The following is a 26,430-nucleotide window of genomic DNA, read 5'->3' on the forward strand; positions in this document are numbered from 1 at the left end:
CATCGCCAGTCATCAACCTCCATCAAACACCGCCATCTGCCATCAAACCTTGACCTCCTCTCTTTCGCCTCATCCACTAGAAGAATCGACCAGCCTTTGACCTCCCACAATGCCGAACCCGTCCCAACTCTTCCTCCTTGCCGATCACATCAAGCTCTCCCTCCTCGAACGCCAACGAGCCATCTCCTTGAATCTAGAACCCAACAGCCAAGATGGCGAGATTTCCCGCTCACTTGACTCACTACGTGAAGGAATCGAAGGCGTCGAATCCAATGTTACGAGGTTAGAAGAATCAAACGATGATGAGGCCTCCGTATACAAAGACCAACTGGTTCATCTACGGTCGCAATACAGCGATCTATCATCGCAATTCAACGGGCCTTCCAGCTCAAGTGCCGATGACGACGGGACAGACTCACCGCAATTCCAAAATGTCAAGAACTCATCGCCGGACCTGAAACAGCCCGTTCCGCAGCATCCGCCGTCCAAATCCGTTCGTTTCATGGACGATTCCGCCGACGCCGAGGACGATCTAAACCGTCGCAACCTGTTCCAACCATACCGAGACTCCCCATCTCCTGAGCGCGTGGATACGTCTGACATGTCAAATGACCAAATATACGATCACCATGACCAGGTAATGCGGGATCAGGATGACCAGTTGGATCGGTTAGGCGAGTCTATTGGGCGGCAGCATCAGCTGAGTATCCAGATTGGGGATGAACTCGACGGGCATGTAGCGTTGCTGGACGGCGTAGACAGTGGTGTTGAACGCCATCAGAGCAGACTGGACAATGCGAAGCGGCGCATTGACAAGATTCGCAGGAGTGCTGGTGACAACTGGAGCATGATGACGATCATCGGGTTAATTATTGTTCTTGTTATCCTGATCGTCCTCCTGAAATGAGTCTTGTATGCCAGCTTTTTACTGCTTTGTCTCAGTTATACCTTGTCTAGCGGCGCGATGGCGTTGATTCTCTGTTTCTCTGTTTCATATCTGCTTCGGGCTAGAACCACTCTTGGTGATCGGACGCTCCTTGCTTCCATGGGACGGCGTTTGAAGGTAGCCAGCTTATATTTGTGACAATTCAAATTTTATATACTTCTACTCTCCTGAATTGATTCTACGAAAACAAAAACGTATGTTGATCAATTAAGTTCATTTGAGGTCACTTAGAACGAAGCTCCCACTAAGCCTATATCATGCATTGTACAAGACAGCCAATCCGAAGAAAATATTACTTAGAAGTTCAGTAGAAGAAAAAGCAAAGCACCAGGCCCGGCTATTTTAACCCTTCTTGTTAGGCTCGTTCTTCGTCTTATCTTGCAGGTCAACAAAATCCTCTTTACCCTGGACCTCTCCCCTATCGGCCTTGACCTGTTGGCCCGCGTTAGCAATCGCTCAAAAAAACTAGCATAAGGTATATAAGAAAGGTGTCAAGTAAAACATACCGATGCCTCACTATTGCTAGCAAGGTTCTGGTTCCATTTCCCCTGTCCCTCTTTCTGTCTCTTGATTTGATCCTGCTTCTCGGACTCGTAGTGCTCGTTCAAGTTGTCGCGACCTGGGAGGTCTACTAGTTAAATTTTTTCTGTCTTTGCTCTGGTACTGTGGAAGGAAATTCTTACTTTGGTCTCCCTCCTTTAGACCCGAACGAGCTGCGGATGTGTGGAATGCGGAGGTTGTGGATGGGAGGATGGCTGTTGAGCCTGGTCTGAGAGACAGACGGGTTGATGCGCGGATGGAGGGCAAGAACGACATGATTAATTTCGTGGTTCTTTTATTTCAATTTCTTCTTCTCGTATCTGTCTAACAGGTTAATCCGGTGTCTGCTGGGTTAAAAGCGGGAGGTAACGGAGCTCACCTATGAATGAATGATAGGTAGATGATGGATGTTGTCTGGGGAACGCGGGGAGTCAACTTTTCAACAGCAACGAAGCTAAAGGGGACAGGAAGCAGAGGTATTTAAACAGGAAGCTCCAGCGAGGTGCAGATGGCTTGCGAATCCAATTCCCTGAACGTCATGTCCTCCAGCAGCCAACCAAGCGCGGTGGATTTTGCAGACGGGCGAATGACGTCATGAATACTCAGCGCCGTTACGATGCGCTTCGACCTGGGTCGACTCATTATTCGTTAACCGAGGTAATCATACTCCAAACTTCGGGGAAATGGGTTGACGGATGTATATTTAAGAATAAACTTGGAGATATGGAATGTGTTGGCTGGACCTAGTTTAGTGTAAGTTGAATGGACATTCAATGGTCCGCTTGTCTCGTATATCAAGTGTACGGAGTGGTCTGTAAAATATTAGGAGCTTTTCCAATCATATTTAGTACAATATCTGTTCTATGTATCAAAGTATAAAATAATGAACAATTAGTAGTCTCGATATGCTTTCTGAAAGAATCCGAATGGCGTTGGATTATGCAGCCCCAGAACCACATCATTTGATCATCAAAGATGGGCATCACTGTGGTTATCTAGCAAGAAATTCACTATACCAATTAAGCATACACATCCTTGCAGTTCCACAATTTGGTACCTAACGTTTCATTCTCGAGTTCGGCAGTTCTATTAATAGAGGCATATGCCAACAAGGACGCTGCATGCGGTGATCTCGAATGGAATGGAGACCGCAGGATGCGCTTCTTGCCATATCAATTTTTTCAAATGCATATACTACGATCCCGATGATTCTTCACCTCCATATCAATATTAAAGTGGCAAGGTCGACATTCACCGTTTATAAAATAAACCAAGTCTTCACTATAGACCTCGCTTGTTCCTAGTGTGAGGATAAAAGGGTATAAATAGGCCTTACATGGCTGTGCTTGATGAAAATTCATGTGCTCTTTTCATGTTGACTTTGTAGAGAGTTCCCCACAAATAATTAGGTCAAGCATGAGCTGTCTACTTGCTGGTTGTGAGGGATGGCGATGCACATGGTATCTTTATATATTTTCAGTCACCGAAGTCCAAGTACCTATATAACCATGTAGCCGAGATCACGACATGAATAACTAGTATCAAATATGGAATAATACCACCCACCCATAAAAATACCCATTGGCATTTAGTTGCCCTTCTACCTTGCTTATATGCCAACAACTAAGGTGCAACCTACATCTAATTTGTTGGGAATAATTACGATGGTTACAGCATTAATAAACAGATATGTGAAAAATGACAAATGAGATCTCATTGAGACAACGTAAGGGTTCGGATATCTAAAGAATAAACTCAAGGACAAAGAATTTGATCTGAAGAGGTCTGCCCCTGGGAGACCATATATTGAACGCTGATCCAATCCATGGATACACAGCCAGTTGACCTAAAACAATAGGGACTGCGTGCCACCAGTCCAATCCATATACAAGAAACAAAGATAGAAACAAAGTAGAGAGGTTAGGCAAGACATATGCAAGATAGAAAACGTCGCAAACCTTCCGAAACAAAACCCAACCAATGCAAGACGTATATCGTTCCCGCCTTTCTAGATCCTTATAAACGCATGAAAATCCATTCCCACCCAAAATTTGTAACCAGGCCTAATGAAACCCCCAAAGAAAAGTGGCAAATCTCGCTATGCGGACTTCGCAAAGCCGCCAAAGTACTCCAAGAAAAACAACTCCGTGCCCTCCCGTATGGCAAAAATCGCCGCCTTCTATACATCATCGCGGCCTAAACCCCAGGGCCGATAATCGGTATTTTGGTTTTTCCCTAACCGAAAGTAGAAAAACAAGGTATCGCTGGAGAATGCAAGAATCGAATGTCGCAGGGCGCCGTCGCTCGCAGGTAGTCGAAGCATCAATCTAGGAAATCGTGATCGGAGGGTGTATATACAAACAAAAACAATATATCCTTTTATGCTCCGCGAGTTCGTGAATCAAAAAAAGGCTAGTTTAGGTTGATCATAAGAAGGGTTCGAGGTCGTGTCAAACGATTAGAGAAATAAACAAACAGGGAATATTATGACCCGCGGTTAGGGAGACCGATGATGCAGAAGCTGAGCGAAATCGAAGATGGAAAAAGTCGTGGGCGGACAGTGGTGGCTCTTGCCAGCAAAATGACGGCTTGGCAGGTCATGGCTTTCACCACCGACGCTGAGCGTTCTGCATCTGGCCTGGCGAGATGGAATTAGGCGGGCTGGTCAAGGTCATACCAGTGTTGGGGTTGATGATAGGGATGACTTTTCGGGTGCGAGCAGCCGATGGTTGCTGGAAACCCGCCTGATTATAATTACCGACCCCTGAGTGGAGGTACGTATTGGAAGAAGCGGGAGACAAGGAAATCGACGGTGTAACCTGCTGGACGGGCTGAATCTGATGCTGGATTGGCGAGGTGTCGGGCGAACCACTGGAGAGAGACGAACGATCCGAGGAAGCAGAGTGGATTGAGTGAAGCTGAAAAGGTTCGAAGTCAATAAAAGGTCCTTTACAGCGACTACTGAGAGTCCAGGGTCCCTCGGGGTAATACGAGGGTTTCAACCCCGGCGAAAACATACATCGTCCTCAGTCAGGAGCCCTGGACAGAACTCCAGGTCGTCGTCCAGGTCAAATGACCGTCCAGCCTCAAATCGAGCACGGAAAGCAGTCACAGAAGGGGCTTCAGCCAGCTCCCTCATACTCTTCACACCACGGAACTGGCGTTGCGCATTTTGAGCAGCCATCTTGGGACCCCTTCGGGAACGGCCACCATGGTGGTTATTTGAGTGAAGATGGGCGGTGGCGCCATGGTGAGGGGCTTGGTGGTGCTGGTGGTGCTGTCCGTAGAAGAAAGTCGACATATTGGCGGTAACGTATTAAAGGTAACGAGCAAGGAAGAAGCACGTTTCGATCGTTGAAGTGGTCAATGTACACGGAATAGTAGCAGTGGATACAAGCAAGGACCAGAGTCGGGTGACGCTGAGCAGTGCAGGACTTTTGAAGGAAATGGAAAGGAATATAGCAAGGAGGTCGTTGGTATGCGGACGGGGAATATATTCTGTATAAGGAGAATACTAACGCAGGGGGCGAAAGAAGGAAGGATAGTAATATATGAGGAAAGAAGAGAAGAGAGCGGTGGAAGATTGGGTTGAATTTACGCAGTGTGGGATGGGGAACGAATGGAATCGAAGGCGGGACCAGAGGGAAGAAAAGAGGATGAAGAGAGAGTCGGAGGCAAGACAACCAGACGCAGGAGAGGGGCTCCCCGTTTAGCCATTTCAAGTCTTCAACGAGTTTCTGGGGCTGAGTTTGGACTTTGGGGCGGACCGGGTGGGCCCCTTGTCAACTTCAAGGGCTGGGAGACTGTAACTTACCGTAACTTACGCCGAGAGCTTCCCAGTATCACCCATTAAGGTCCATAAGCTTGGTCACACAGCCGTTCCACAAGCTCCGCGCTAACCACAAGCCTTGAGGTCACGCACCAATTTTAGGGCAGGCTGGGTCCAACCAGATCCCCAGGAGCGACAGCTCAGTGGCGACATCAGAATATTAAGCCAATAGATAAAGCGTTGATTGAGACTAAGTGGGGCGTCTTACAATTTTGTAATGAGAATCCGCCAATAAGCTACGAGCGACTCGTCCTGGGCGGCTACTAAGTGGGGAGAAATGACGTTCATCATTGGGTCTAGCCATTCTTGGTCAAGTGTTTCCTGCCTTCGTCCAAAGTCGGCGGTGGGCCGGTGGCTGCTGGAAACGATCAAGATTCATTCCCGGCTTAGGCGCTTAAGGCTGCCAGCTGTTTGCCTATCATCGCCGAGTTAGGACCTTGAAGGTCGTAAAGATTAATATCTGCTGGGCTGCGCCAGTGCGCATTAATGCAGGAGACCACGGTACAGCCTCGATGCGAGCGACTGAGGGGGAGGTGGGTCACCCATGATTGGGTGGGCAGACCGAGGACGAACAAAGGGATATGGGAGCGCTCAAAGAGCTCGCTTCGGAAGCGCAGGTCTCACGCCATGCTCCGGGTCCTCAAAGCGCGGCAGGTATGCATTCACTCGACGAGTTTTCTCTGGTCCTTGAAAGTTGAAATGCTTGGGGACCTGGCAGGACGAGTTCTGAAACTGGAATGATGCGGCAGGCGTTTCCGAAGATAGGAACGGCATGCGCTGGCAAATTCTCGCTACGCTGAGAGCGGACAATGATTTGCACCCAGATGATCTGTGCCCCGCCCACAACAAACAGATGTCATCGGTGATTTGCTCCCAACGCTTCCCCGTCCCTTCCATGGAACCGTGCGACGATGCGACTCGGTGGCGCTGGGCACTGGTACCGGGCAGACTTGATTTGCGCCCACGCTATACAGCCCATTCAGTCCTGAAGAACGGCACTAATTTGTGACTGAGCACAATTCGACGGATAACTATAGAGTTACTAATATCTACACCGTAAAGCAGCTAAATTCGCAGACTTCCAACTCGACGTCGCATCGGAGCTCGACCTCATCTTCTCCGCAGTTATTATTATCGACTATCCGTATTAAGGCCGAATTTCTCACCGATAACAGGGGTCAGGGCAGGCGATTGGATTATTGGAATAGAATAACCAGGAACTAAACTCAGGAAATACTCGGAATCTTCCTCCACCCGCCTTGAGCCGTTACAAGCCACAGTTGTCTGTGGCTTTGCTGTTTCATTGTCCATTGTCTGCGCCTCGCGATCCTCCCATTGAGTCATCGAATTGGAGTCTTCCCCAACGGGGAATACAGACGGTTCGAACAATCAGCATGTCGGGGACTGGTTTTGGTATTATTTTTGTCATTCTTTGGAGCCTTCTCCATCGGCTCCAACAAGTAGTCTAGATACGTACTCCGGATGCCGTTCTTCATTCCCATTCCCATTCCATAGTTATCCAAAACAATACACAATCTACGAGAAACATCGGACTACTCGGATGTGAAGGAGAGATGGTGATTAGGATCTCACTAATCCATATTAAGTTCTTTGCTGCTTCAACCGAAGAAGTGTAAGCACTAAGCAGCACTCTGTTCGACAGTGAGCTGGAAGAGACCGATCATGCTTACTTGCATATGCAACAGGTGCAGTGGCCGGGCTCCTGCCAGGTCACCACGGCCCTTTACCTCAAACGGTGTTTGCCATCTAATCTGCTCGTTTTAATAGTTAGTATTTAGACTACGTATTTCGGGGTGCACGGGGCGGGCGAGGTAGTTAGGTATCACTTTATCGTCATCCCAAACCGTATCAGACGGTTTTACTGTAGTAATTTTGCTGGGTTAAATCTAAGATAGATGACCGCAATCCATATCCCCACGGAAGAACATGTCTGGCTCCAAAAGAACGTATGCATCGGCCGATCCAGGATTATTTGCTTTCCCACTTCCCAGCCATGGGGTGCAGATGTCTCTCCCCCTTACCTGCGTTGCTCTTCGAGTTCATTTCACTGCTTAGGTGCAGAAGTTGTGTAAACCTTGCATGACACTTTGAATCGGAGATGCCAAACAGCCCATCAGTCTATGGTCCTATAATGGTGAGAACCAAGAATTGGGAATCGAAGCTAGAGACGCCGGAATTCATTTCCAAGGCGCGGATGTGTGTATTGCTGTAGTATTTGACATTCAGTTCTTCGGATACCCGGCTAGCCCACGCAAGGGATGAAAATGTAAGGATTTTCAATTTTTTATCAATGCATGTGGGTCATTCAACATATGTATGTATGCTCAAGGGTATGTAAACATAAACATCGTAAGGCAACTCAGCGCTAACCAAGCTTGCAAATGCATGCGATAACGCTGAAGTATACATATCACAGAGTACCTGAAAGTTTCACTTGTCCAAGCTTTTGGTCTTGACCATCCGCCCTAGGAGCTCTTTACAGCTCTTCTCATTGTACTGCTCCCAGACTTCGTATAGTGACACTAACTCTTGCGTACATTCAATGACTGCCTTGATATCGACTTCGCTCTCGGCAAGCCACGAAACTAGTTTTTGGATCCGAGGAGGAGGACCAGCTCCTCCCCTGTCCCCAAGAGCCGCGAGAATATTCATGCTACCTTCTCGCATTGCCCCTGCGATTGGAGCCGCAGAACCATGGAAGGCTGTCTGGCTGCTAGGCTTGAAGACAACGGCAACGATGATTGCCATGACTGCGATGACGTGAGGCGGGTATAATAGCGGTAAATCGGTGAGATAGTGATCGTTGATTACTGACCATGCGAGCGCGACTTCATCTGACGTGAGGGATAGCTCAGGCTGCAGGTCTGATAGAGTTCGGTACGGATGATGCACAATAAGTTGGGAATGCATTTCGGAGATCAGGGAGAACTCGCATTCGCCTATTTTGGAGACATCAGGGACAATGAATTCTGGTGGTGTATTAGTGACTCCGGTAGTAATGTACGCTTTATGGATTTTCTTACCTGGCCAGAGCCCTCGAGCCTCACCAACGACGAACCTGATATGTTGCGGACATTCCTCCATCTTGCAGGCCAAATAGAACGCCGTGGTAAGAACAAGATACGGGTTCGTTGTCCTGACTTCGTTTTTCGTGTAGTATCGTTTGATATAAACCTGGGCTGTAGCAAGTGCCTGCTGTCTCGTTGACATCCTCTTGCCGAGTTTAATGAGCTCTATGTAGCTTTAGCATGGATTCTCTTGACTTCATCGAATAATATCTTACGTTGATTGAAATATATATTAAGCAACCGTTGATCTGGCAGAGGGAACTGCGAGTGGGCGCCTTTATCCTTCTCTTTGAAGCCGTCCCGGATCTCCGCTAAACGCTCCCTGGAAAATAGCCAGTGTCGGCGCTGGGTCGATGCCCAGTAGTTCGCAGCCATAGTATATATAACTTTGGGACTTGTTTAAGTTCAGGTCGATCGTGCCATCATGCCAAGTGGGAGGAATTGTAGAGTGATGACACCTGCCAGACCTGCAAGTTCCCAAAAATTTCAGATAACGTAAAATATGATATATTTAATGTTGAATATAATCCGATATAACCGCTTCACCTCCGTCAAAGTAAATAAATAAGTTGCAATAGACAGTGCAGCTGAGATGGTCTGAGAACCAGGCCCAGCCAAGTACAGTAGGTACTTCCTAGAAAAGGAATAACCAGGCCGATCCCTAGTCCCGTGATCTTGTGGTCCCGTGAGCTCCGGTCGGAGCGCGGAACTTATTTCTTCCGCCCGCGATAATTCACGAAGCAAATCATGGTTCCGGGATTTCTCATGGCCATTATCGGGCTTGAACGCCAATCTATGATACCTGCAGCTCCTCGGCTATATTTATAATTGCGGATTCGATGCTCCTGTTATTCCTACGCCCATACTCCCCTTCTGAGACGGGGATACACTCACTTCGAGCTCTCTTGACCCCTCCTTGAAAATAATGACGGGTGGCCGATAACAATTTACTTCCAACCGAATATGGCCAACGACGAGTCGAAAGATGAGTGTGACCAAAGGGTTACCAGACTTTGGAAACGCCTGGGTGCCGAAAAGAAGGATCACTTGGATTATAATGGGTTAAAGAAGGGCTTGAGGAAGATCGATCACCGTGAGCCGCTCCATGACCTCATCTCGTGCTTTTGATAGCACCTGACGGGCAGACGTGATGCTAACGGGTTTTTTTTTCTCTCTTAGCCCTAAAGAACGCTGATTCTATGTTGCGGAATATCTTTCGGTCCGTCGATGCCAACGGCGATGGGATCATAGAATACTCCGGTAAGATCACACGCTATCAGATCGTGACGAGTTCTCGATACTCGAAGCAGCTGGCGCCAGCTGGTGATTTGATCAACCTAATTATTCCTAGAATTCCGAGCATTTGTTGACAGCGCCGAGCTCGAGCTCTCGCACCTTTTCAAGAGTATTGATCACAACCGTAACGGGGAAATCGACAAAGACGAGCTCAAAGCTGCTTTCGCAAAATCCGGCGTCACCGTTTCGAAGGCCAAGCTGGACAAGTTTTTTGCGGACGTAGATACGAATAAAGATGGTGTTATTTCATATCCAGAGTGGAGGTGGGTATCCCACGACAGGTTGCTTTCTTGAGGAAGCCTCGCTAATGCGCCCCGTGTCATGCAGGGACTTCCTCCTCTTCCTGTCCGGTTACTCGGCTTACGACCTGCACGCCGTCCTGTCATACTACACTGCCACGGGAAATCTAAACCCGGAAGGAGATGTCCACATAAACGATCTACAGGGTTTAGGTACAGACCACTCGTTTCTTACACGTTATATTTTGGCCATCAGAACATTTTTGTACAAGACCTTCCCAGCACACATTTTGGCAACCCTCCTCCCGTTAGCGCATGCGGAAGCTCCGCAGTCCGCTTTTGCGAATGATTCCTCCGCCTGTGACGGTGAATTAGAATTGGAGTGGCTGCCCATACCCAGGACCGTCGCCATGTGGATGTCATTCCGATATTATGAACAGAAGTTGACAGAGAATACTCCTCAACTAGGTTATTTCATTGCTGGTGGTATCGCAGGAGCCGTGTCCAGGACAGCCACTGCGCCATTGGACCGACTTAAAGTATATCTTATCGCGAAGACCGGATCAAAATCGCCCGCCGTCAGTGCCGCCAAAGATGGAGCTCCACTTAAGGCGGCTGGGAGAGCCTCCAAATCCCTGGTTGATGCGGTGAAAGAGCTCTGGAGAGCGGGCGGTATCCGGAGTCTTTTTGCAGGTGCGTCAATAGAATAATCCTGACTATAGGACCATACTGACGATAGAAGGCAACGGGTTGAACGTTGTCAAAGTTATGCCCGAATCAGCGATAAAGTTTGGAGCCTACGAGGTTAGATTTCCCAAGTGAAGTGTGCCAATATGTTGATGTATACTAACGTGCGGCAGTCTGCAAAACGCGCTTTTGCTCGTCTTGAGGGCCACAATGACCCAAAGCGCCTTAGGCCCACCTCACAGTTTTTATCCGGAGGATGTGGTGGAATGGTTGCCCAGTATGTTACTTGATACAATCCTTTAAAGGCCGACCATTAACAGCCTTGCAGGTGCTTTGTTTACCCTCTTGATACCCTGAAATTGTAAGTGGATAAGCCCATTGGCCCCGCTGTATTCATATGGCTAACTTATTATACTAGCCGGATGCAATGCGAAATCGTTGAAGGTGGCTTGAAGGGCAACCAATTAATCGCGGCCACAGCTCGGAAGGTGTGGAACAAAAATGGCATGTTCGGATTCTTCCGTGGTTTGCCGCTTGGTCTTATGGGGATGTTCCCCTACGCGGCCATTGATCTTTCAACATTTGAATACTTGAAACGCACCCTGCTTGCTCGAAAAGCACGTCTACACGGCTGCCATGAAGACGATGTTCCTCTTAACAATTTCACAACAGGAGCTATTGGTGCCATTAGTGGAGGGGCTAGCGCCTCCGTTGTTTACCCTTTGAACGTTCTTCGAACTCGAATGCAGGCCCAGGGCACTATCCTCCATCCGACAACCTACAATGGAGTCATGGATGTCGCCCGCAAAACGGTCCAGAGCGAAGGTCTCCGTGGATTCTATAAAGGACTCACTCCAAACCTTCTTAAGGTCGCACCAGCAGTGTCTATCAGTTATGTCGTCTACGAAAACTCGAAGCGAATGCTCGGTTTGAGGTAGAATCGTTGTGGTTACACTGAACGGGAACTCTGGTTCATTAAACTATTGCTCTTTTCAAGAGCTGTTTCCCCTGTCAAGGTGTACGCCTAAACCAGGCATTCGTCTTCAGCCTCAGTCGGCAAGCCGCTACGCATCGTGGAGCTATTCGGCGAAGCTTTCTTGAACCATCATCAACCTCCGCACCGCACGATACTCCGATTCTCCGATACTCTTGACTTGATTCCCCCCACGCTTGTTCTAATCATACAACGTGTTTTATTTTCTTGTTGGGTCTTTGAAAGCGTTTACCAAGATACCCTTGACCCCGCCGCCTTCAGTTGGATGACGTGATTTTCCTACATAGGAATGCATTATCATTTTTTGTGGTTGTTGAGCAATATGCCAATGCACATACCATTCATCCGCAAATCTCAATACATCGCCCGCCGACATCCAAAAACCTTTCGGCGCCTTAGCTAATTTTCTTCTTTTTGGTTTCTCAACTCACCGGCTATCATTGCCGGTCAAACCATGACATCTCGTATTGGTACGACTTTCTGCTGTTTCTCTTCTTTTTTCTTTTCCTTTCTACAGCAAATCTAAACTCGCATGGCAAGGAGTCCTGCGATGAAGCATTCTATGGAGTTTTGACTTCTTCTTTTTTTTGTCTTTTCTTTCCCTCCCAAGCATCGTATGTACAAAATGGAACCTTGGGGTTGTCGGTGGAAGGCATGCTCCCTTTTGTCTACTTTTATTCTCATTTGTAACTAGTTTGGGAACCACCGGCGTGCTCCTGTCAGGATAGAATTATATAGTGTATAGAAGAAGGACGAACATGAGAATTATTTTGCGGGCACCAAATTTACTGGTAAAGGTGATAGATACAACATCTCGGAAGACTAGACCTTTGCTTCCAAACCTCCCCCTTCCCGCAACATTATACATTGATTAGTTTTTGACACCCCCAATAGCCCTCACCTCCTCATCCTTAGGAAGGATATCCGGCGTCGGCCCAACAGGCGTAATTCCGAACGGGTTAATCTGCGAATGGCTCTTCGTATAGTGCTTCTTGATGTGCTCAAACTGCGTGGTTTCCCGGAACGCAGGAACATCCCAATACAGCCTCCTCAACCACTGATGAATGGCCGGGTACCCAGATCGGATATCGCGGACATTACACTTAAAGTGCTGGACATAGACAGGGTCAAAGCGGACGATCGTAGTAAAGAGCCGAATATCCGTCTCGGTGATGTTGTCGCCGAAGTAGTAGGGGGATTTGGAGCCCGCAAGATACGACTCGATCTTATCGAGGGAGGAGAAGAGCGTAGTGACGGCCTTCTCGTAGGCCTCCTGGGTAGTTGCGAAGCCGGACTTGTAGACGCCGTTGTTGACGTCGTTGTAAGTCCATTCGTTTGTGGCGTCGATTTGGGACCGGAGGGCCTCCGGGAAGAGGTCGATGTTCTTGTATTGGTCTGCGAGGAGGTCGTCGAATTCGTAGTAGAACATGCGAATGATTTCGGCGCTTTCGTTGCTGACAATGCGGTTTGTCTTCTTATCGTAGAGGACGGGGACCGTAAAGCGGCCTTCGTAGTTGGGTTCGTTGTCGAAGTAAATGTTGCGCAGGTGCGTGAAGGAGCTGTGCAATGGGTCTGGGGTGGTGTTGGCTCCAGGGATATTTTCGTCCGTGGCTGCGAAGCGCCAGCCTGTTTAAGAATGTGAGTTAGTCTTGTATTGTCTCAATTAGGGTTGAAGTTTGAGTCGAGTTTCTTACCTTGTGGGCCTAGATGCCAATGCACCGATGTATATGTGATGATGTCCTCAAGGCCTTTCAGTTTGCGCGTGATCAAGGTTCGGTGCGCTGCGAGTGTTAGTTCCCAATTCTTGTTAAAAACCAAAGGCAGGAATCTAACCCCAAGGGCAGGCGTAGGAGACATAGAGGTGGTATCGGTCTTTCTCAGGTGGGAACTGAGCTCCAGGTTCCCTGGAGATCCAGTTTCGGAAGACCGACACTTGACGCTTGAACTCTCCAGATTTGTCGGTTGGAACCACCCAATCGGTGATTTTGCCAGAGTTTCCTGTCTAAGGGACATGTCAATTTTTGCAAGGAGATTATGGTAATGCGCAAAGTAGCTTACAGCCATGTTTCGTGCGGCAGGGAATGGTGGTGCGGGGATGGAAAAGCTTCGGAAGATGCTTGTGCTGAACGGTCCTGGGACGGAGCTGGGAGGTGATAAATGCTGTGCAAGCTGGCCGACTCTACGCAGCACGGGGAACATAGAGAATCAAGGGGAAGGCAGTACAAGGAATATATATGCTTGAGCTGTAGGAGGTGCGGGGAGCTTTAAGGAGAATGACGTTGATTAATGATTACGGAGGGGTCACTAAGCCAGACTAAGCCTGATTCAGCACTGACAAAGTGGTTGCTCATCAGTGATCACCAAATAACTAAGTAAGAGACTGATTACACACGCAAAGAGTAAGTAGTAGCATTGAAGAGCGATTGGATTCGAGTATCTTTTAACAAACGCAGTATGACCAATGTATATTTGTATGACCGATCAAGTATTTATGTTTTTACGTATGTATCTATTCAGACACTTCCGTCGGAGGTTTAGCCCCGCTTCACCATCACATACGGTATCTCGACATCCTCTTCCGTTTGATCTTCAGCGGTTACCTCAAAGATAATATTTCTCTGATGATCAGGAATTGGCTTCTTGCTGATGTGCTCCACCAACTTGCTCATCCTGTTGCAAACGAACATTAGTAACGAGGTCTTGGATCTGGGTATTTCAATAACTTACTTCATGGGAAGACGGTCCTTAACCTTCGCGGGACCGTAAAAGCTGGCATAGAGAAGACTGACACCGGAGCTGACCATGCTAATATCGAGTCCCAGGTCGGAGAAGTGCTTGATGAAATCCTGCAAGGGAATGTCGTCCACCTCAAAGCGATCCCAGATCTGATCGATAGATACTTCACCCTGCTTGCCCTGATACTTGCTCTTAGGACTTGCGATGGGCTCACTAAAGCCAAAGAATGGCAGTGCTAGGTTGATGAACCCGTTCTTATACTGCTCGATGTCATCCTTGCCATCAATGATCTTCAGCAGTTCCAAGGCCACTAAGCCTGTAACGAGTGCGGTTGTTGTGGCAATGGCGGGAATGATCTTCCCGGCAATGAATTTAGTCTTGTGGCGGTCAGCTGGGGAAATCTCGTAATTCTCAGCGCGGAGGTTGCTGGCTGCGGTGATGAAATCGATGTGGTGGTTGGTGTCATCGTCCTTTTCGAACTCAACCGGCTCTAGACGGAACCCTGCAAGCGTCTTGGGAGAAGGAAGAACGTCAACCAGACGCTGGACGTCGTCAGTGTCATCGAAAGAGGACCCAGAAGGTTGAGCATTTGGATCGGGATCATTCTCATCAGCCTGGATCTTTATACCAGACTTAGGCGTGAACTCAGGGATAATCATATTGTCGACAATCTTTCTATAGTAGCCCTTATCAGCGCCAGGGTCCTTGATACCGTAATTAAAGGCATGAAGATTAGCTCCAGCGATAACGAATCCGAGATGCGTAGGGCTCGTGCTATCGAATTTCAATGGAGAGGGAGCGCGCTTAGGTCCAGACCAGAATGGTTGACCAGTGGAAGTGGTCGAGTCTTTGGGGAAGTTGTAGAGCAATTGTTGGATGGCATTATTGTACTGAACCTCAAATTGGTTGCGAGCCCATACAATACAGTCGTCGAATGTCAAAGGCTTATCTGTCACCAAGAAGTCACGCAGGTGTTCCAAAGTCTGCTTCTCGTTACCAGCCTGTTTGAGCGTTTGCTCGATGTAGTTAGGCTGGGACAGATACATGTTGACAGCCTCCGGAGGCCCAACGAAGTAGGTTTGGAAAAGGTCCCTGGCCCAAGCGATTGTATGCTCAATTCGGTTGGGGAAGCTCTTAAGCGTACACATGGGGAATGACTTCTCTGGGGGATCCTGAGAGCTGGAGTAAGACTCAGTGATACGTGGAAGGACAACCTGAGTATTGCCCTTAGTTCCAAGGGTTCCACTCTCCAACAAGGGCTTCCTGAAGAAAACGCAACGGCGATCGACGTAGGTTCTTGCCTCAACATTGTCAAGGGCATTCGTGACACCATCAAGGCCTTCCCAGAAATCTTCGTTGAAGACATGCTCGGTGTCTTGTCCGACGCGGTCCTTGAGTGTTACTATCTTGCCGTTCAACTCGGGGTTCATCGCCACAACGGCGGCGGAGGCACATTCACTCTTGAGTTTGCCAACATCTTTGGTGCGGAAGAGGAATTGGCGGTTCAGATTGCTCTTTTCAATCTGATCCATATCGGTGACATAGATCTTGCCCTTTGGACCGGTTCCAAGACCCATCATGGCCCAGTTCTTCAGGGTCTCGCATCCAATAGCTCCTGCACCGACAAGGAACTGGGTGAGGTTGGCGATTTTATCTTGGAAATCTTTACCGAAAACAGCTATTTGGCCATCGTAGCGAGTTCCAAGAGGCTTACAGGCCTCCTCGGATCGGGTGACTGAAGTAGGTAAAGACTCTAGCGAGTCGAAGTAGAGCCACTGCTGCACAGGGCCAAACTTGCCAGACACTGCCTTGAGTACTTCCTGTGCCACAATACCTCCGAAGAAAGCAGCCAGGGGGTTTAGGTCGCCCTGAGCCTGGTAACTCAGCTCCTTGACGAGCTTCTCATCCAACTCGACCTTGTCTTCTTGACTAGAGGCTAGGTCATTTGCTATTTTCAAGATTTCCTGGGCATCGCTCTCATGATGGGGGCGAGGGAAATGCCCCTTAGCTTCAGCAAACTTGTGTAGAGCTTGAACACCAATGTGGAGCTGCTGCGGACGGTCAAACTTGGCGAAATCTGACATCAGAAGCTCCGGCTTCTTGATCTGCTCAGAGAGTGGCTGGAAATCGACGAATTTAGGCATTTTAACCTGTGTGAACAGACCACCACCCTGGTACGTGCCAAGGTCGGACACGTCTCCGATGGTAAAGGAATATGGCCCCTTGACGGTGACCTTCCTCGGTGCACTGTTGTTCAATCCGTCCATACCCTTCACTTCGGTGAATGTCACAAAATCACCGTCTTCTAGACCATGGCGGGTTTCGTCGAGCGCTGAAACTAGACCTTCTTCGGAGATGTCTGCTACAATCCCATTCACGGGATCTTCACCGGTCGAGTCACCAACGGTGAAGTTCTTCCCAAAGTCGTTGAAAAGGTAGCCGAATAGACCAAAGGTATCCGCTATTGTGAGGTAAATTCCGTTCTTGTGGCAGAAGTCTGCGATCGCAAGTTGCTCCTTCAAGGGAGTGAGAGTAAGAACGATCGCCTGGTAACGTTTCAGTTGTTCCAAGTTTCCCGACAGGTTGCTGCCCTCATGAATTGTGACTGGGACATAGGAGTTCAGTTCAGCAACTCTCGGAGCGGTCGCCTCGGCGCGGGGCTTGCCAACATCTTGGGGCTGAAGGAAGAATTGAGAGGAGAGATCGGAAATAGCAACGGGGGCAGGATCGTATAAAGTAAGGGACTTGACACCGGCGAGAGAAATGTTTTTGGCTATTATCGTTACTACTTGGACGAGGTAGGTATATTTGGCTCGAACTCACCGATCTCAACACCAAGACCCTTCAAACCAACAACGAGAACGTTCGATGAGCCCATGCGCTTCATAGCCTCATGACCAAGCACATACCTAAATGATAATATTAGGGTCAAACTTGTGGAGAAGGGGAAGATTCGTGGGCGCACTTACAGCTGTCGGCTGTACAAGGACTCGTCGATGTCGCCATGCTTGATCTTTTCGACCGTATCTTGCGAGGGGGTATCGACCTGCATTTTGGAGTCCTAAGAATATTAGCACACATAGGCTTATTGCTCCAAGCCAGCCGAGTCAAGCATACCGTCATGGCCTTTTTCTCCGGTCGAGTTTCAGAATCGGCAGACGCTCTTCGCTTTCCCAGCTTCGCGGCGTCACGAACGGGAAGATCGGAGGAGGGAATCGTGAAAACGTGGAGATGAAAGCCTTGCTCTAAGCAAGACTTTCAAGTATTATCGACTTGTGTCTACAATTCTCAGGATAGACCCGAGAGGAAGCAGAAGCGGTGAAGTCCGACAGGCGGATGGAGCTTGGAAGCTCAGAACGCGGGGTCGGACAGAGGGAGGGTGAGGAGAGTTATGTAGGATATCTAAGAGGAGAGGGAAGTAGCGAGGAGTGAGCGAAAACAACAGAGGTGATGATGGAGGAGGAGTATGAAAAAGAGGCAAGGAAGTTTGGTAAGTTAATAATCACTCGAGAATGATATCTAGAGGCTTCGACGCAACCGTTGGAGGGGAAGATGATTAACTTAAGCCAGTGCCTTAAGGTTACTAAGCTGTTGCCTTACGCATAAACATGAGAACATTCAGCATTTCTGCCTGAGGCTATATTTTATGCCTAAGGTCTAAAACACTGGATCACGTGACCTGAAACCGGGGACAGTGCCTCTTTAATGGGCAACAGGCTTGCTCTTCAACTACGGAATAGAGGTCAGATTTGTTAGATTTCAATTTAAAATTAAAGAAGCAACGGGATATAAAGCCAAGAGGAACTACGACGTCCATCCCGGCCGCTCTGGCTCCCGACAATCGGCAAGCCGAGCAGGGACTAGGGATCACACCAGAAATTTTCTCTTCGGGCCGGACAATGCCGCAACGGTGGGCTAATTCCGCGCGTTGACAACTTGACACTGATTGATAAGCTTTAATAACATATCTCTGAAGGATCGTGCGGCCCCGGTTGGTTGTGTCCGTTTCATAATATCCACTTTTATATGGGCTTTCCCATGCAGGACTGCACCGAAAAGCAAATATCGATGGACCCTGTTTCAGGTACAATAGTTTTATAATCATGACTGATCATGTCCTACTACCAATTGATTCATTCCTGTGGAGTTTCGCAGTTTTGGCTTAGGCCAGTGACGAAGCTTAATAATTGTTTCCGGTGAGGACTTTTGCATAGGGGCCTGGGAAGTACTGCGTATAAAGAAGCCGTGTCATGCCGTATTTCCAAATCCAGAGGAAACGATCATCAAACCTTGGGTTTTCGATACTAGTGCAAAATGCTAGTTTCCTCCTTTGTTTTTGCGGCACTCTCACTAGGGGTAGCGGCAAGCCGCCCATATGATTATATCGTTGTTGGCGGAGGTACCAGCGGATTGGTCGTTGCCAACAGACTTTCAGAACTGAACAATGTCACTGTGGCTATCATCGAAGCTGGCGGCTCTGTTTTCAACAACTCCGATGTCACTGATGTCTTGGGCTATAGTCTAGCCTTTGGAAGCGAGGTCGACTGGGCCTACCAGACCGAGAACCAGACATATTCCGGAGGCCTGAAGCAAACCATTCGCGCCGGAAAGGCCCTTGGTGGCACGAGTACTATCAACGGTAAGCCTTGCTCTGTTTTACTTCAAAAGTATGTGCTTTAGGGCTTCCACTAAGACCTATGCCTCTTAAGGAATGTCCTACACCCGAGCCGAAGACGTGCAAATCGATAATTGGGAACTTGTTGGAAACAAGGGATGGAACTGGAAGAGTCTTTTCCCATACTACAAGAAGTCGGAAGGGTTCCAGGTGCCCACTGCAGACCAAATTGCTCATGGTGCTAGTTATGACGCAAACTATCATGGCACGAAGGGGCCTCTGAAGGTCGGCTGGCCCACAGGAATGACCAATAGCAGTGTCTTTCCTGTTCTCAACAAGACCTTTGAGAAGCTGGGTGTCCATTACAACCGCGACTCGGAGGGAGGCCAGATGGTCGGATTCACGGTCCATCCTGACACCGTTGACAGAGAAAACAATGTCCGCGACGATGCTGCCAGAGCGTACTACTGGCCATATAAAGCTCGGTCTAATCTGAAAGTAATCTCCAACACCACTGCCAACAAGATCATCTGGGCAGACACCGACAATGGTGATGCTGTTGCTATCGGAGTTGAGGTCACCGGTGCTCATGGAGTGCAAAAAATCTATGCTTCCAAGGAGGTCGTCTTGTCAGCTGGAGCGTTGAGGTCACCAGCGCTTCTTGAGTTGTCCGGCGTTGGAAACCCGGACATTCTTCGCAAATATAATATCCCTGTGAAGGTGAACCTCCCCACTGTTGGTGAGAACTTGCAGGATCAGACGAACAATGGTCTCTCCTGGGAAGGTAAAGAGACTTGGACTGGCCTTGCGACATTCTCTGCTCTGCCCTCTGTCAACCAAATTTACGGTAAAAATGTCACTGCTTTGGCATCATTTGTCAAAGCCAACCTCGCCAGTTATGCGAAGGCCGTATCAAAGGCCTCGAACGGCGCAGTGAAAGAGTCCGATCTCATGACTGCGTTCAAGCTTCAATACGATCTGGTCTTTAAGTCGCAGGTCCCATATGCAGAAATCGTCTTCTCTCCTAGCGGTCAATCGTTTGCCGCGGGTTTCTGGCCTCTACTTCCTTTCTCGCGGGGTAATGTTCACATTAAATCTGCCAATGCCTCGCAGATCCCCGCTATTAACCCGAACTACTTCATGTTTGGGCAAGATGCTGAAGCTCAGGTCGTCGTGGCTCAGTATATTCGCAAGACCTTCGGTACTGCACCCCTCAGCGGTATTGTAGGAGACGAGGTTTCTCCAGGACTCGACGCTCTTCCTGAAACCGCATCAAACTCCACATGGAATAAATGGGTTAACGCAAACTGTAAGTGTTTTGAGCACATCGAAAGGTCAAGCATACCGCTAACCCGCGTCTAGATCGCCCCAACTATCACCCAGTCGGCACTGCCAGCATGCTCCCGCGAGAGAATGGCGGTGTTGTTAACACCGAGCTCAAGGTTTATGGCACTAAGAATGTCCGTGTTGTTGATGCCTCCGTTCTGCCTTTCCAGCTCTGCGGACACTTGATGAGCACTCTCTATGCAGTGGCTGAGAAGGCTTCAGATCTGATCAAGGAGAGCCACACTGCTTAGCGGGACATGGTTGACGACGCCGGAAGCAACTGATTTTCAAATGCTCGCAATCACTGCGGATGAATTGTATTGATAGGGGGACGGATAGAATGTGAATTGGAATGTGCAATGTTTTATGTTAGTAATCTCTGTAGGGAGGACTGTATAACTGGCTGGTCTTGGCGTCTGTGGCTCCTGCTCGGTTGGTGAAGTGCACCTGTGATCGCAGGGCGAAAGAACCACATGCAATTTCAGCCTGCCCCAGGCCCCTGGGTATTTAGCGAAAGCTACTTCCGGATTGTCGTCCATGACACAACTAGACGTCTCTCCAACAGCCGTAATTGCCCTCCATCGCGTTTCCTGTCGATAATTTGTCACGCGTCGCGGCGGAATACTCTAGTTAATTCGGCGGTCCGGAATACAGCTCCCTATGACAGCACCCGCTCTCTCTTTTACATGTGTCGGCTTGAGATCCTGGGAAGTGGGCTTTTGTACTGGCAACGCCAAAAGTCGGTGCAGAGCAGCAAGGACCAGCCATACCGCCTAGTGTGAGTGCTTGTCGTAGTTCTCCCCGCTGCCTGGAAACTAACTAACCGCAAACGCCGTAGAGAGCTTCAGCCAGGATGCTCCACGAGATCCTCCTCTCCCTCTCCGGCCAGCAGTCGTCTCTCTTCAGCTTCCAAACCGAAGAAGATTCCGTCGCTGAAGAATCCTTTCCGATCCTCTCGCCCCCGGAAAAAGCACTCCTTACCTCCCTCGCCCGTCTGAGCCGCCTTCATGCTCGACTTCGCGCCCACACGGCTCTGATCTGCTCCTCACATCCGTCGGTCATATGTCGCGCTGTTTCCACCGCCATCCGTAGTCACCATCTCGATGCGTTCCAGAAGAAGATCCTTGAGGTGGAGAAGGCCATCTTAGTCGAGGATAGTGGCTATGTTGGAGGTTACGGAATAGTCCCGCTCGCGACGGTTGTCGGTGAATTCAAACCCTGGACACGAAGATTGGAGTGGCTTTGGGGGATTGGGCGGTTTATCCAGCCGACAAACAAGAAGGACCAGTCTCAGAGCTGCACCGGTGCGGGTTTGATAGACCATCTTCGCGGGGAGTCGCAGACAGGATATGTCGACATCGAAGAGATCGCGCTGCAGCTGGTCAGCGCCGCAGAAACCGCGTGGATGAGGCAACTTTCTACATGGCTGCTCTATGGAAATCTCCCTATTCTGGGAAAAGGCGACTTTTTCATCCAAGAAACCGATGCAGGTGGGGCGGAAGGACAGGATCCGGGCGCTCAATTTGCAATTCATACCAGACTAATCCCTCAATTTGTTTCGCCGCATACCGCTGCCTCGATATTGTTCATAGGGAAGACCCTGAATCTTATCCGAGCCAAACGGGGTCCTTCCAGCGGACATACCTCCGACGCTCTTTTAACGTCACCAGTTACCCTACATGGAGAACACATTGATCACCTTGCTGGGTTGAAGTCACCTATATCTGCTTCAAAGTTGTCGACCGCTGTCGACTCAATTAGGACGTCGCTGTCACAGAGCACGCTTTCAAAATTATTACCGCTTCCCAAGATCCTGGAGATCCTTTCTCTTTTGCACGACTTTCTACTCCTACGACGTGGTGAATTTGCTACAGCATTAGTATCACATGCCGACGCGAGGTTACGAGAACGACAGCGGATACCAGTGACCACGGCCACTAGGAATATTGTGTCTAACAGCGTCGACGGCCTTGCTATCAAGGAAGGGGACATAGCGACCACGCTGACCAACACCTGGGCGGAACTTTACTCCTTGCAAAATGAAGAAGACCCTGTAGATGATGAGCTTGACCTCGCTACGGAGCTTGTTCGGCTCTCACTCAAAACGAAAGAAGACAACCAGGGACTGGGACTGTTATCAGGTGAAGCGGGGGCCGAACTGGTAGCAGAAACCTCCAGCGTCCCGTTTGACGACCTTCTCTTTCCTACGTCAACATCCCTTTCGGTGCAGGTGCGGGCACCCCTGGACCTCTTCCTATCGGCATCCGACATTTTAATATATTCCAAAGTGCACTCGTATTTGCTAGGCATCAGACGTGCACAGATTCGGTTGGGAAACCTATGGAAGCACACCCCAATCCGACGAAGTCACCCATCGCCTTGGGGCCCGCCGCGGAGTAATAGTCGATTTGGACAGAGTAGACTCCGGATGGGCAGGCAACGCGAAAATGCTAGAACAAGCCAAATGCGGGCTATCTGGGCAACAAGCAGCGCATCTCTATTTGTGCTTTCAGAAATAGGAAGCTTTTTCCAGGGAGAAGTCATTAATGGGTCATGGCAGCACTTCTGTGAATGGATAGAAGCAGGGGTGTCTGATTCTGGTTCGACGCCCGGATCCCGACCCGGAACTGCAAGTTCATCAAAGGCGCGGAATCAAGGTCTTGCCACGGCCATGGATGAGCAAAGTGAAGAACCTGGATCGGAGGCGGCACCTCCTAGACGGCACGATCCAGAAGCCCTCACGGCTGCGCACCGCCGGTACCTTTTTTCATTGGTACAGTCGCTCTTCCTCAACGACACACCTTTTACGAAAGCTCTGCGGGGTCTACTTGCGAGGATCGACCACTTCATCGCCCTCGTGATTCGATTGGAGAGCATCCAGCGTAACATGGATCTCGAAACCGATGAGGGGGTGGTTGACGCATTGGTAGACTACGCAAGTGAGGAACGCGAAGTATGGCAAGCGCTCAGGGCAGCGCGAGAAGACACAGAGAGGGGGATTAACGGGGTCGTAGCACGATTGCGCGATATCGACGACAGCCGAGCAGAGGAGGGGCGAATGATGTTCGAGCCGACGACGAGCGCCACTGGGAGCTGGACACTTGGCCATGCAAATGGGTGCTCGTTTGTGCCGCGCAAAGCTGCGGGCGTCGACCGACTGCTGATGAAGCTAGACTTTGGGACCACGATGGGTTAAGGGGACCTCCTCATGGGAGCGCACGGGTACCTATGGAGTACGGGCTGATAGCGAAACTGCATTTTATGGAGCTTTACTGACGATCTAATGTAATGAGAATGATTGACGAGCTCAAAGATCCGCTTCGAGAACATTGCCTAGTTTGTTTGTAGTTGTTCCGTCGGGCCAGCAGGGATGTCCTAAAGCGGTAATCCGAGGCTCCGAGCCGGGGAGGCACTCGGAGTCCGAAAACATCGTGACAACAAAGTCTTCTCTCTTCTGCAAAGACTGGCTTCTCTCATGTTGCCCGAGACGCGGCCATGCAGGCAGTTGAGGCGACCGGTGGCAATTAAAAGTCTGAAGCAACGCCAAGACCGCAAGGGCTCAGTGATGATGGGCACTAAGGCAGGTTCATTATTCTATTCTAAGAGCCAAGCAGGGTTCACTGGCCGAAGACCGATATCAAGGTTGGGGGGATTCCGGGGTCTGGTGCACAGTGCACTACTGGGCAAGTCAAGTCGACCATGGTGAGATCTGGGAATCAAAGTTCGTATAGACGGCATATGACTGGAGTGACACCACCACTTGGGCCCGCGTCTCGTCTCCCATTGGAACGCGGCAGCAGGAGCCATCCTTCACCATCAACCCATCAATCTATCAAAGATGTGGATTCCCCCATCGACTATTGCTTGATCCTGGGCTGCTGCGAGACGACGATGCGACAGCGATGGAGCTCTTGCTCTTGAACAGCCCTACCGTCGTGGCGACGGGCAAGGACCAGAATAGCACCGATACTTCCCCATATCTCGGGATGCCCGTTTGTGTCTCTGGGTGGACCGTACTTTGCGCACCCCGTGGACAACCCGACATGCCTCGACCAGCCGATCAGACTTTGGCTTGCCTGTTCCGGTAATCGAAGTCAGAAATGAAATCTCACGATGCTCACCTGAGCTGCTCCCTGCCTTCACAGCCCCTTCGAGGCCTTCCATCCCACTGCCCATCAATCCTCCGGGGCATGCATAACCCATTCACCGCTGCCGGCCTCCTTTCACCCCCAGCTGTGTCTTCCTGTGCCTCGACGGAGCCCAGCTATCTCCTTTCTCCACCCAGGTGGTCACCTGCGGCAATCTGAGACGCGTTGCCCTCTGTTGCATGAGTCTCCGAGATCGAGCCCGACGTTCCATGGCTCCAATTCTGGATCGCGATTGACTTCACGATGAAGGAAGCTCTGCAATTGAGGCAGTCACGCGGCCTTCGAGAATTTTATTTTAATTTTAATTTTCTTTTTGCTCTTACCCTTTCGTGAATTTTTTTTCGGGGCGCTTCGAGTGCGAGAGGGGTTACGTTTGCGGTGGCTCATAGATATAAACCCGTCCCCTTCAAGTTCCCTTGGGTCGCCTTCCATAGACTGAACATATTCTTCTTCTTCTTCCTCTTAATTAATTCTAATACCTGTGTCGCTTCTCCCATCTCCCATCTCCTCTCTCCTCTCTTACCTCCGGCGGCACTTCTCTTCCGTCCTCCCTCCCCTCTTTCAGCCCTATCTACATCCCTGCTACTTCTATATACTTCACACCACCACAATGCGCAGCACACTCTCGCGATCCCTCCCCCTGCGCTCGTCGCTCTGCTCAGCACGCTCATCTGCTGCTCCGGCATCAGCATCATGGAGCCGCATTCGCTCTCCCTTTGCCGTCCCCCGCTTCACCTACGCCACAGGCCCTGACTCCTCCAAGCCCCCAAACCCTCACCAAGACACAAACCACATCCAGGCCCGGCGCCCGGACATCAAAGAAGTCACACATCGCTTCCGCGAATTCGACCTCCAGGGCCGCGTCTACGTGATCACCGGTGGAGGCCGTGGTCTCGGTCTTGCCATGGCCGAAGCCCTGCTTGAAGCTGGTGCTAAGGGTTCGTCCACCCATAAAAACCAGTATATTTAAACAAAAAAAAAACTAACAAAAACAGTCTACTGCCTCGACCGCCTCACAACCCCACACCCCGACTATGAGCTCGCAAAAGAGCACGCAGACAAGCACTACGGCGGCAGTCTGCACTACCACCGCATCGACGTGCGCAACGCCGAAGAAACAAACGCCATCTTCGCCGAAATCGCCGCCAACAACGGCCGCATGGACGGCCTGATCGCCGCCGCAGGCATCAACTACCTCGAGTCCGCCCTCGAGCACTGCCCCAAGATGCTGCACGAAGTCATGGACATCAACTACAACGGTGTCTTCCACAGCGCCACCGCCGCCGCTAGGCAAATGTTCAACTACCAGCAAAAGGGCTCCATCCTTCTTATTGCCAGCATGTCCGGGCTTATTGCGAACAAGGGCATGACCTCGCCCGTGTACAACTCCTCCAAGGCGGCTGTTATCCAGCTCAGCAGGAACCTGGCGATGGAATGGGGACGGCATGGAATCCGTGTAAACTCTCTTTGCCCTGGTCACATCGTTACTCCCATGGTGGATGAGGTATTCAAGAAGGAGCCTGCTGCGCGGGCTGTGTGGGAGGCAGAGAACATGCTTGGACGATTGGCGACGCCAGAGGAGTTCAGAGGTGCGGCACTGTTTGCCCTGAGTGATGCTAGTAGCTTTATGACTGGGAGTACGATGTTGATTGATGGAGGACACACTGCTTGGTAAAAAAAAGGCTGGAGGACAAACAATAATCTGCCTTGCATAATTAATCAAACGAGCGAACAATAGACAAAGAGGAACGGTGTTTTTGGTTTGGGTTCAATCGAAGGGATTGATTGTTTGAATTGCACAAAGCAACAAAGTTTCATAATGATGACCGCCATATCATGCTTCTATCCATCTTGTATGCTTGTTTATAATATGGGGTTTCGGCTTTCAAGTTCCCACGGCTGAGCGTTTTGACGAGCGGATTCTGTGTCTGGTTCTTGGATGTTGGTCTTTCGTCTCTTGATTACAGGGTTTTACTTGGTTTAGT

At 49.7% G+C, this 26,430-nt stretch overlaps 10 protein-coding genes across 10 annotated transcripts; 5 read left to right on the forward strand and 5 right to left on the reverse strand.

The window, feature by feature from the left end:
- Nucleotides 1–109: 109 nt before the first annotated feature.
- On the forward strand, nucleotides 110–907 carry APUU_20469S (uncharacterized protein; the record flags this gene model as incomplete). Its single annotated transcript, XM_041699113.1, has 1 exon — nucleotides 110–907. One exon carries the CDS (start codon nucleotides 110–112, stop codon nucleotides 905–907), a length of 798 nt encoding a protein of 265 aa, XP_041552231.1.
- A 381-nt stretch (nucleotides 908–1,288) lies between these two features.
- On the reverse strand, nucleotides 1,289–1,762 carry APUU_20470A (uncharacterized protein; the record flags this gene model as incomplete). Its single annotated transcript, XM_041699114.1, has 3 exons — nucleotides 1,289–1,378; nucleotides 1,453–1,565; nucleotides 1,630–1,762. The coding sequence occupies 3 exons, from the start codon at nucleotides 1,760–1,762 to the stop codon at nucleotides 1,289–1,291; spliced, it is 336 nt and encodes a 111-aa protein (XP_041552232.1).
- A 2,330-nt stretch (nucleotides 1,763–4,092) lies between these two features.
- On the reverse strand, nucleotides 4,093–4,787 carry APUU_20471A (DUF4452 domain-containing protein; the record flags this gene model as incomplete). The annotated part of the gene is made up of 2 exons (XM_041699115.1): nucleotides 4,093–4,404; nucleotides 4,506–4,787. 2 exons carry the CDS (start codon nucleotides 4,785–4,787, stop codon nucleotides 4,093–4,095), a joined length of 594 nt encoding a protein of 197 aa, XP_041552233.1.
- Nucleotides 4,788–7,766: 2,979 nt separating this feature from the next.
- ssn8 (cyclin-dependent protein serine/threonine kinase regulator SSN8) lies at nucleotides 7,767–8,779 on the reverse strand (the record flags this gene model as incomplete). Its single annotated transcript, XM_041699116.1, has 3 exons — nucleotides 7,767–8,305; nucleotides 8,360–8,569; nucleotides 8,620–8,779. The coding sequence occupies 3 exons, from the start codon at nucleotides 8,777–8,779 to the stop codon at nucleotides 7,767–7,769; spliced, it is 909 nt and encodes a 302-aa protein (XP_041552234.1).
- A 588-nt stretch (nucleotides 8,780–9,367) lies between these two features.
- APUU_20473S (calcium-binding mitochondrial carrier protein) lies at nucleotides 9,368–11,564 on the forward strand (the record flags this gene model as incomplete). Its single annotated transcript, XM_041699117.1, has 9 exons — nucleotides 9,368–9,497; nucleotides 9,584–9,664; nucleotides 9,756–9,963; nucleotides 10,028–10,152; nucleotides 10,408–10,632; nucleotides 10,682–10,743; nucleotides 10,800–10,903; nucleotides 10,955–10,987; nucleotides 11,045–11,564. The coding sequence occupies 9 exons, from the start codon at nucleotides 9,368–9,370 to the stop codon at nucleotides 11,562–11,564; spliced, it is 1,488 nt and encodes a 495-aa protein (XP_041552235.1).
- A 927-nt stretch (nucleotides 11,565–12,491) lies between these two features.
- ECM4 (glutathione S-transferase family protein) lies at nucleotides 12,492–13,819 on the reverse strand (the record flags this gene model as incomplete). The annotated part of the gene is made up of 4 exons (XM_041699119.1): nucleotides 12,492–13,246; nucleotides 13,315–13,401; nucleotides 13,454–13,622; nucleotides 13,679–13,819. The coding sequence occupies 4 exons, from the start codon at nucleotides 13,817–13,819 to the stop codon at nucleotides 12,492–12,494; spliced, it is 1,152 nt and encodes a 383-aa protein (XP_041552236.1).
- Nucleotides 13,820–14,154: 335 nt separating this feature from the next.
- ubaA (E1 ubiquitin-activating protein ubaA) lies at nucleotides 14,155–17,479 on the reverse strand (the record flags this gene model as incomplete). Its single annotated transcript, XM_041699120.1, has 5 exons — nucleotides 14,155–14,290; nucleotides 14,348–17,129; nucleotides 17,180–17,265; nucleotides 17,326–17,417; nucleotides 17,474–17,479. The coding sequence occupies 5 exons, from the start codon at nucleotides 17,477–17,479 to the stop codon at nucleotides 14,155–14,157; spliced, it is 3,102 nt and encodes a 1,033-aa protein (XP_041552237.1).
- A 1,191-nt stretch (nucleotides 17,480–18,670) lies between these two features.
- On the forward strand, nucleotides 18,671–20,548 carry APUU_20476S (GMC family oxidoreductase; the record flags this gene model as incomplete). Its single annotated transcript, XM_041699121.1, has 3 exons — nucleotides 18,671–18,995; nucleotides 19,066–20,280; nucleotides 20,334–20,548. 3 exons carry the CDS (start codon nucleotides 18,671–18,673, stop codon nucleotides 20,546–20,548), a joined length of 1,755 nt encoding a protein of 584 aa, XP_041552238.1.
- Nucleotides 20,549–21,150: 602 nt separating this feature from the next.
- Nucleotides 21,151–23,493, forward strand: APUU_20477S (putative gamma-tubulin complex component GCP4; the record flags this gene model as incomplete). The annotated part of the gene is made up of 1 exon (XM_041699122.1): nucleotides 21,151–23,493. The coding sequence occupies one exon, from the start codon at nucleotides 21,151–21,153 to the stop codon at nucleotides 23,491–23,493; it is 2,343 nt and encodes a 780-aa protein (XP_041552239.1).
- Nucleotides 23,494–25,055: 1,562 nt separating this feature from the next.
- On the forward strand, nucleotides 25,056–26,120 carry APUU_20478S (putative short chain dehydrogenase/oxidoreductase; the record flags this gene model as incomplete). The annotated part of the gene is made up of 2 exons (XM_041699123.1): nucleotides 25,056–25,383; nucleotides 25,441–26,120. The coding sequence occupies 2 exons, from the start codon at nucleotides 25,056–25,058 to the stop codon at nucleotides 26,118–26,120; spliced, it is 1,008 nt and encodes a 335-aa protein (XP_041552240.1).
- Nucleotides 26,121–26,430: the final 310 nt, after the last annotated feature.

This window comes from Aspergillus puulaauensis, chromosome 2 (assembly GCF_016861865.1).
Source record: "Aspergillus puulaauensis MK2 DNA, chromosome 2, nearly complete sequence".
In the NCBI taxonomy this organism is placed as follows: Eukaryota; Fungi; Ascomycota; class Eurotiomycetes; order Eurotiales; family Aspergillaceae; genus Aspergillus; species Aspergillus puulaauensis.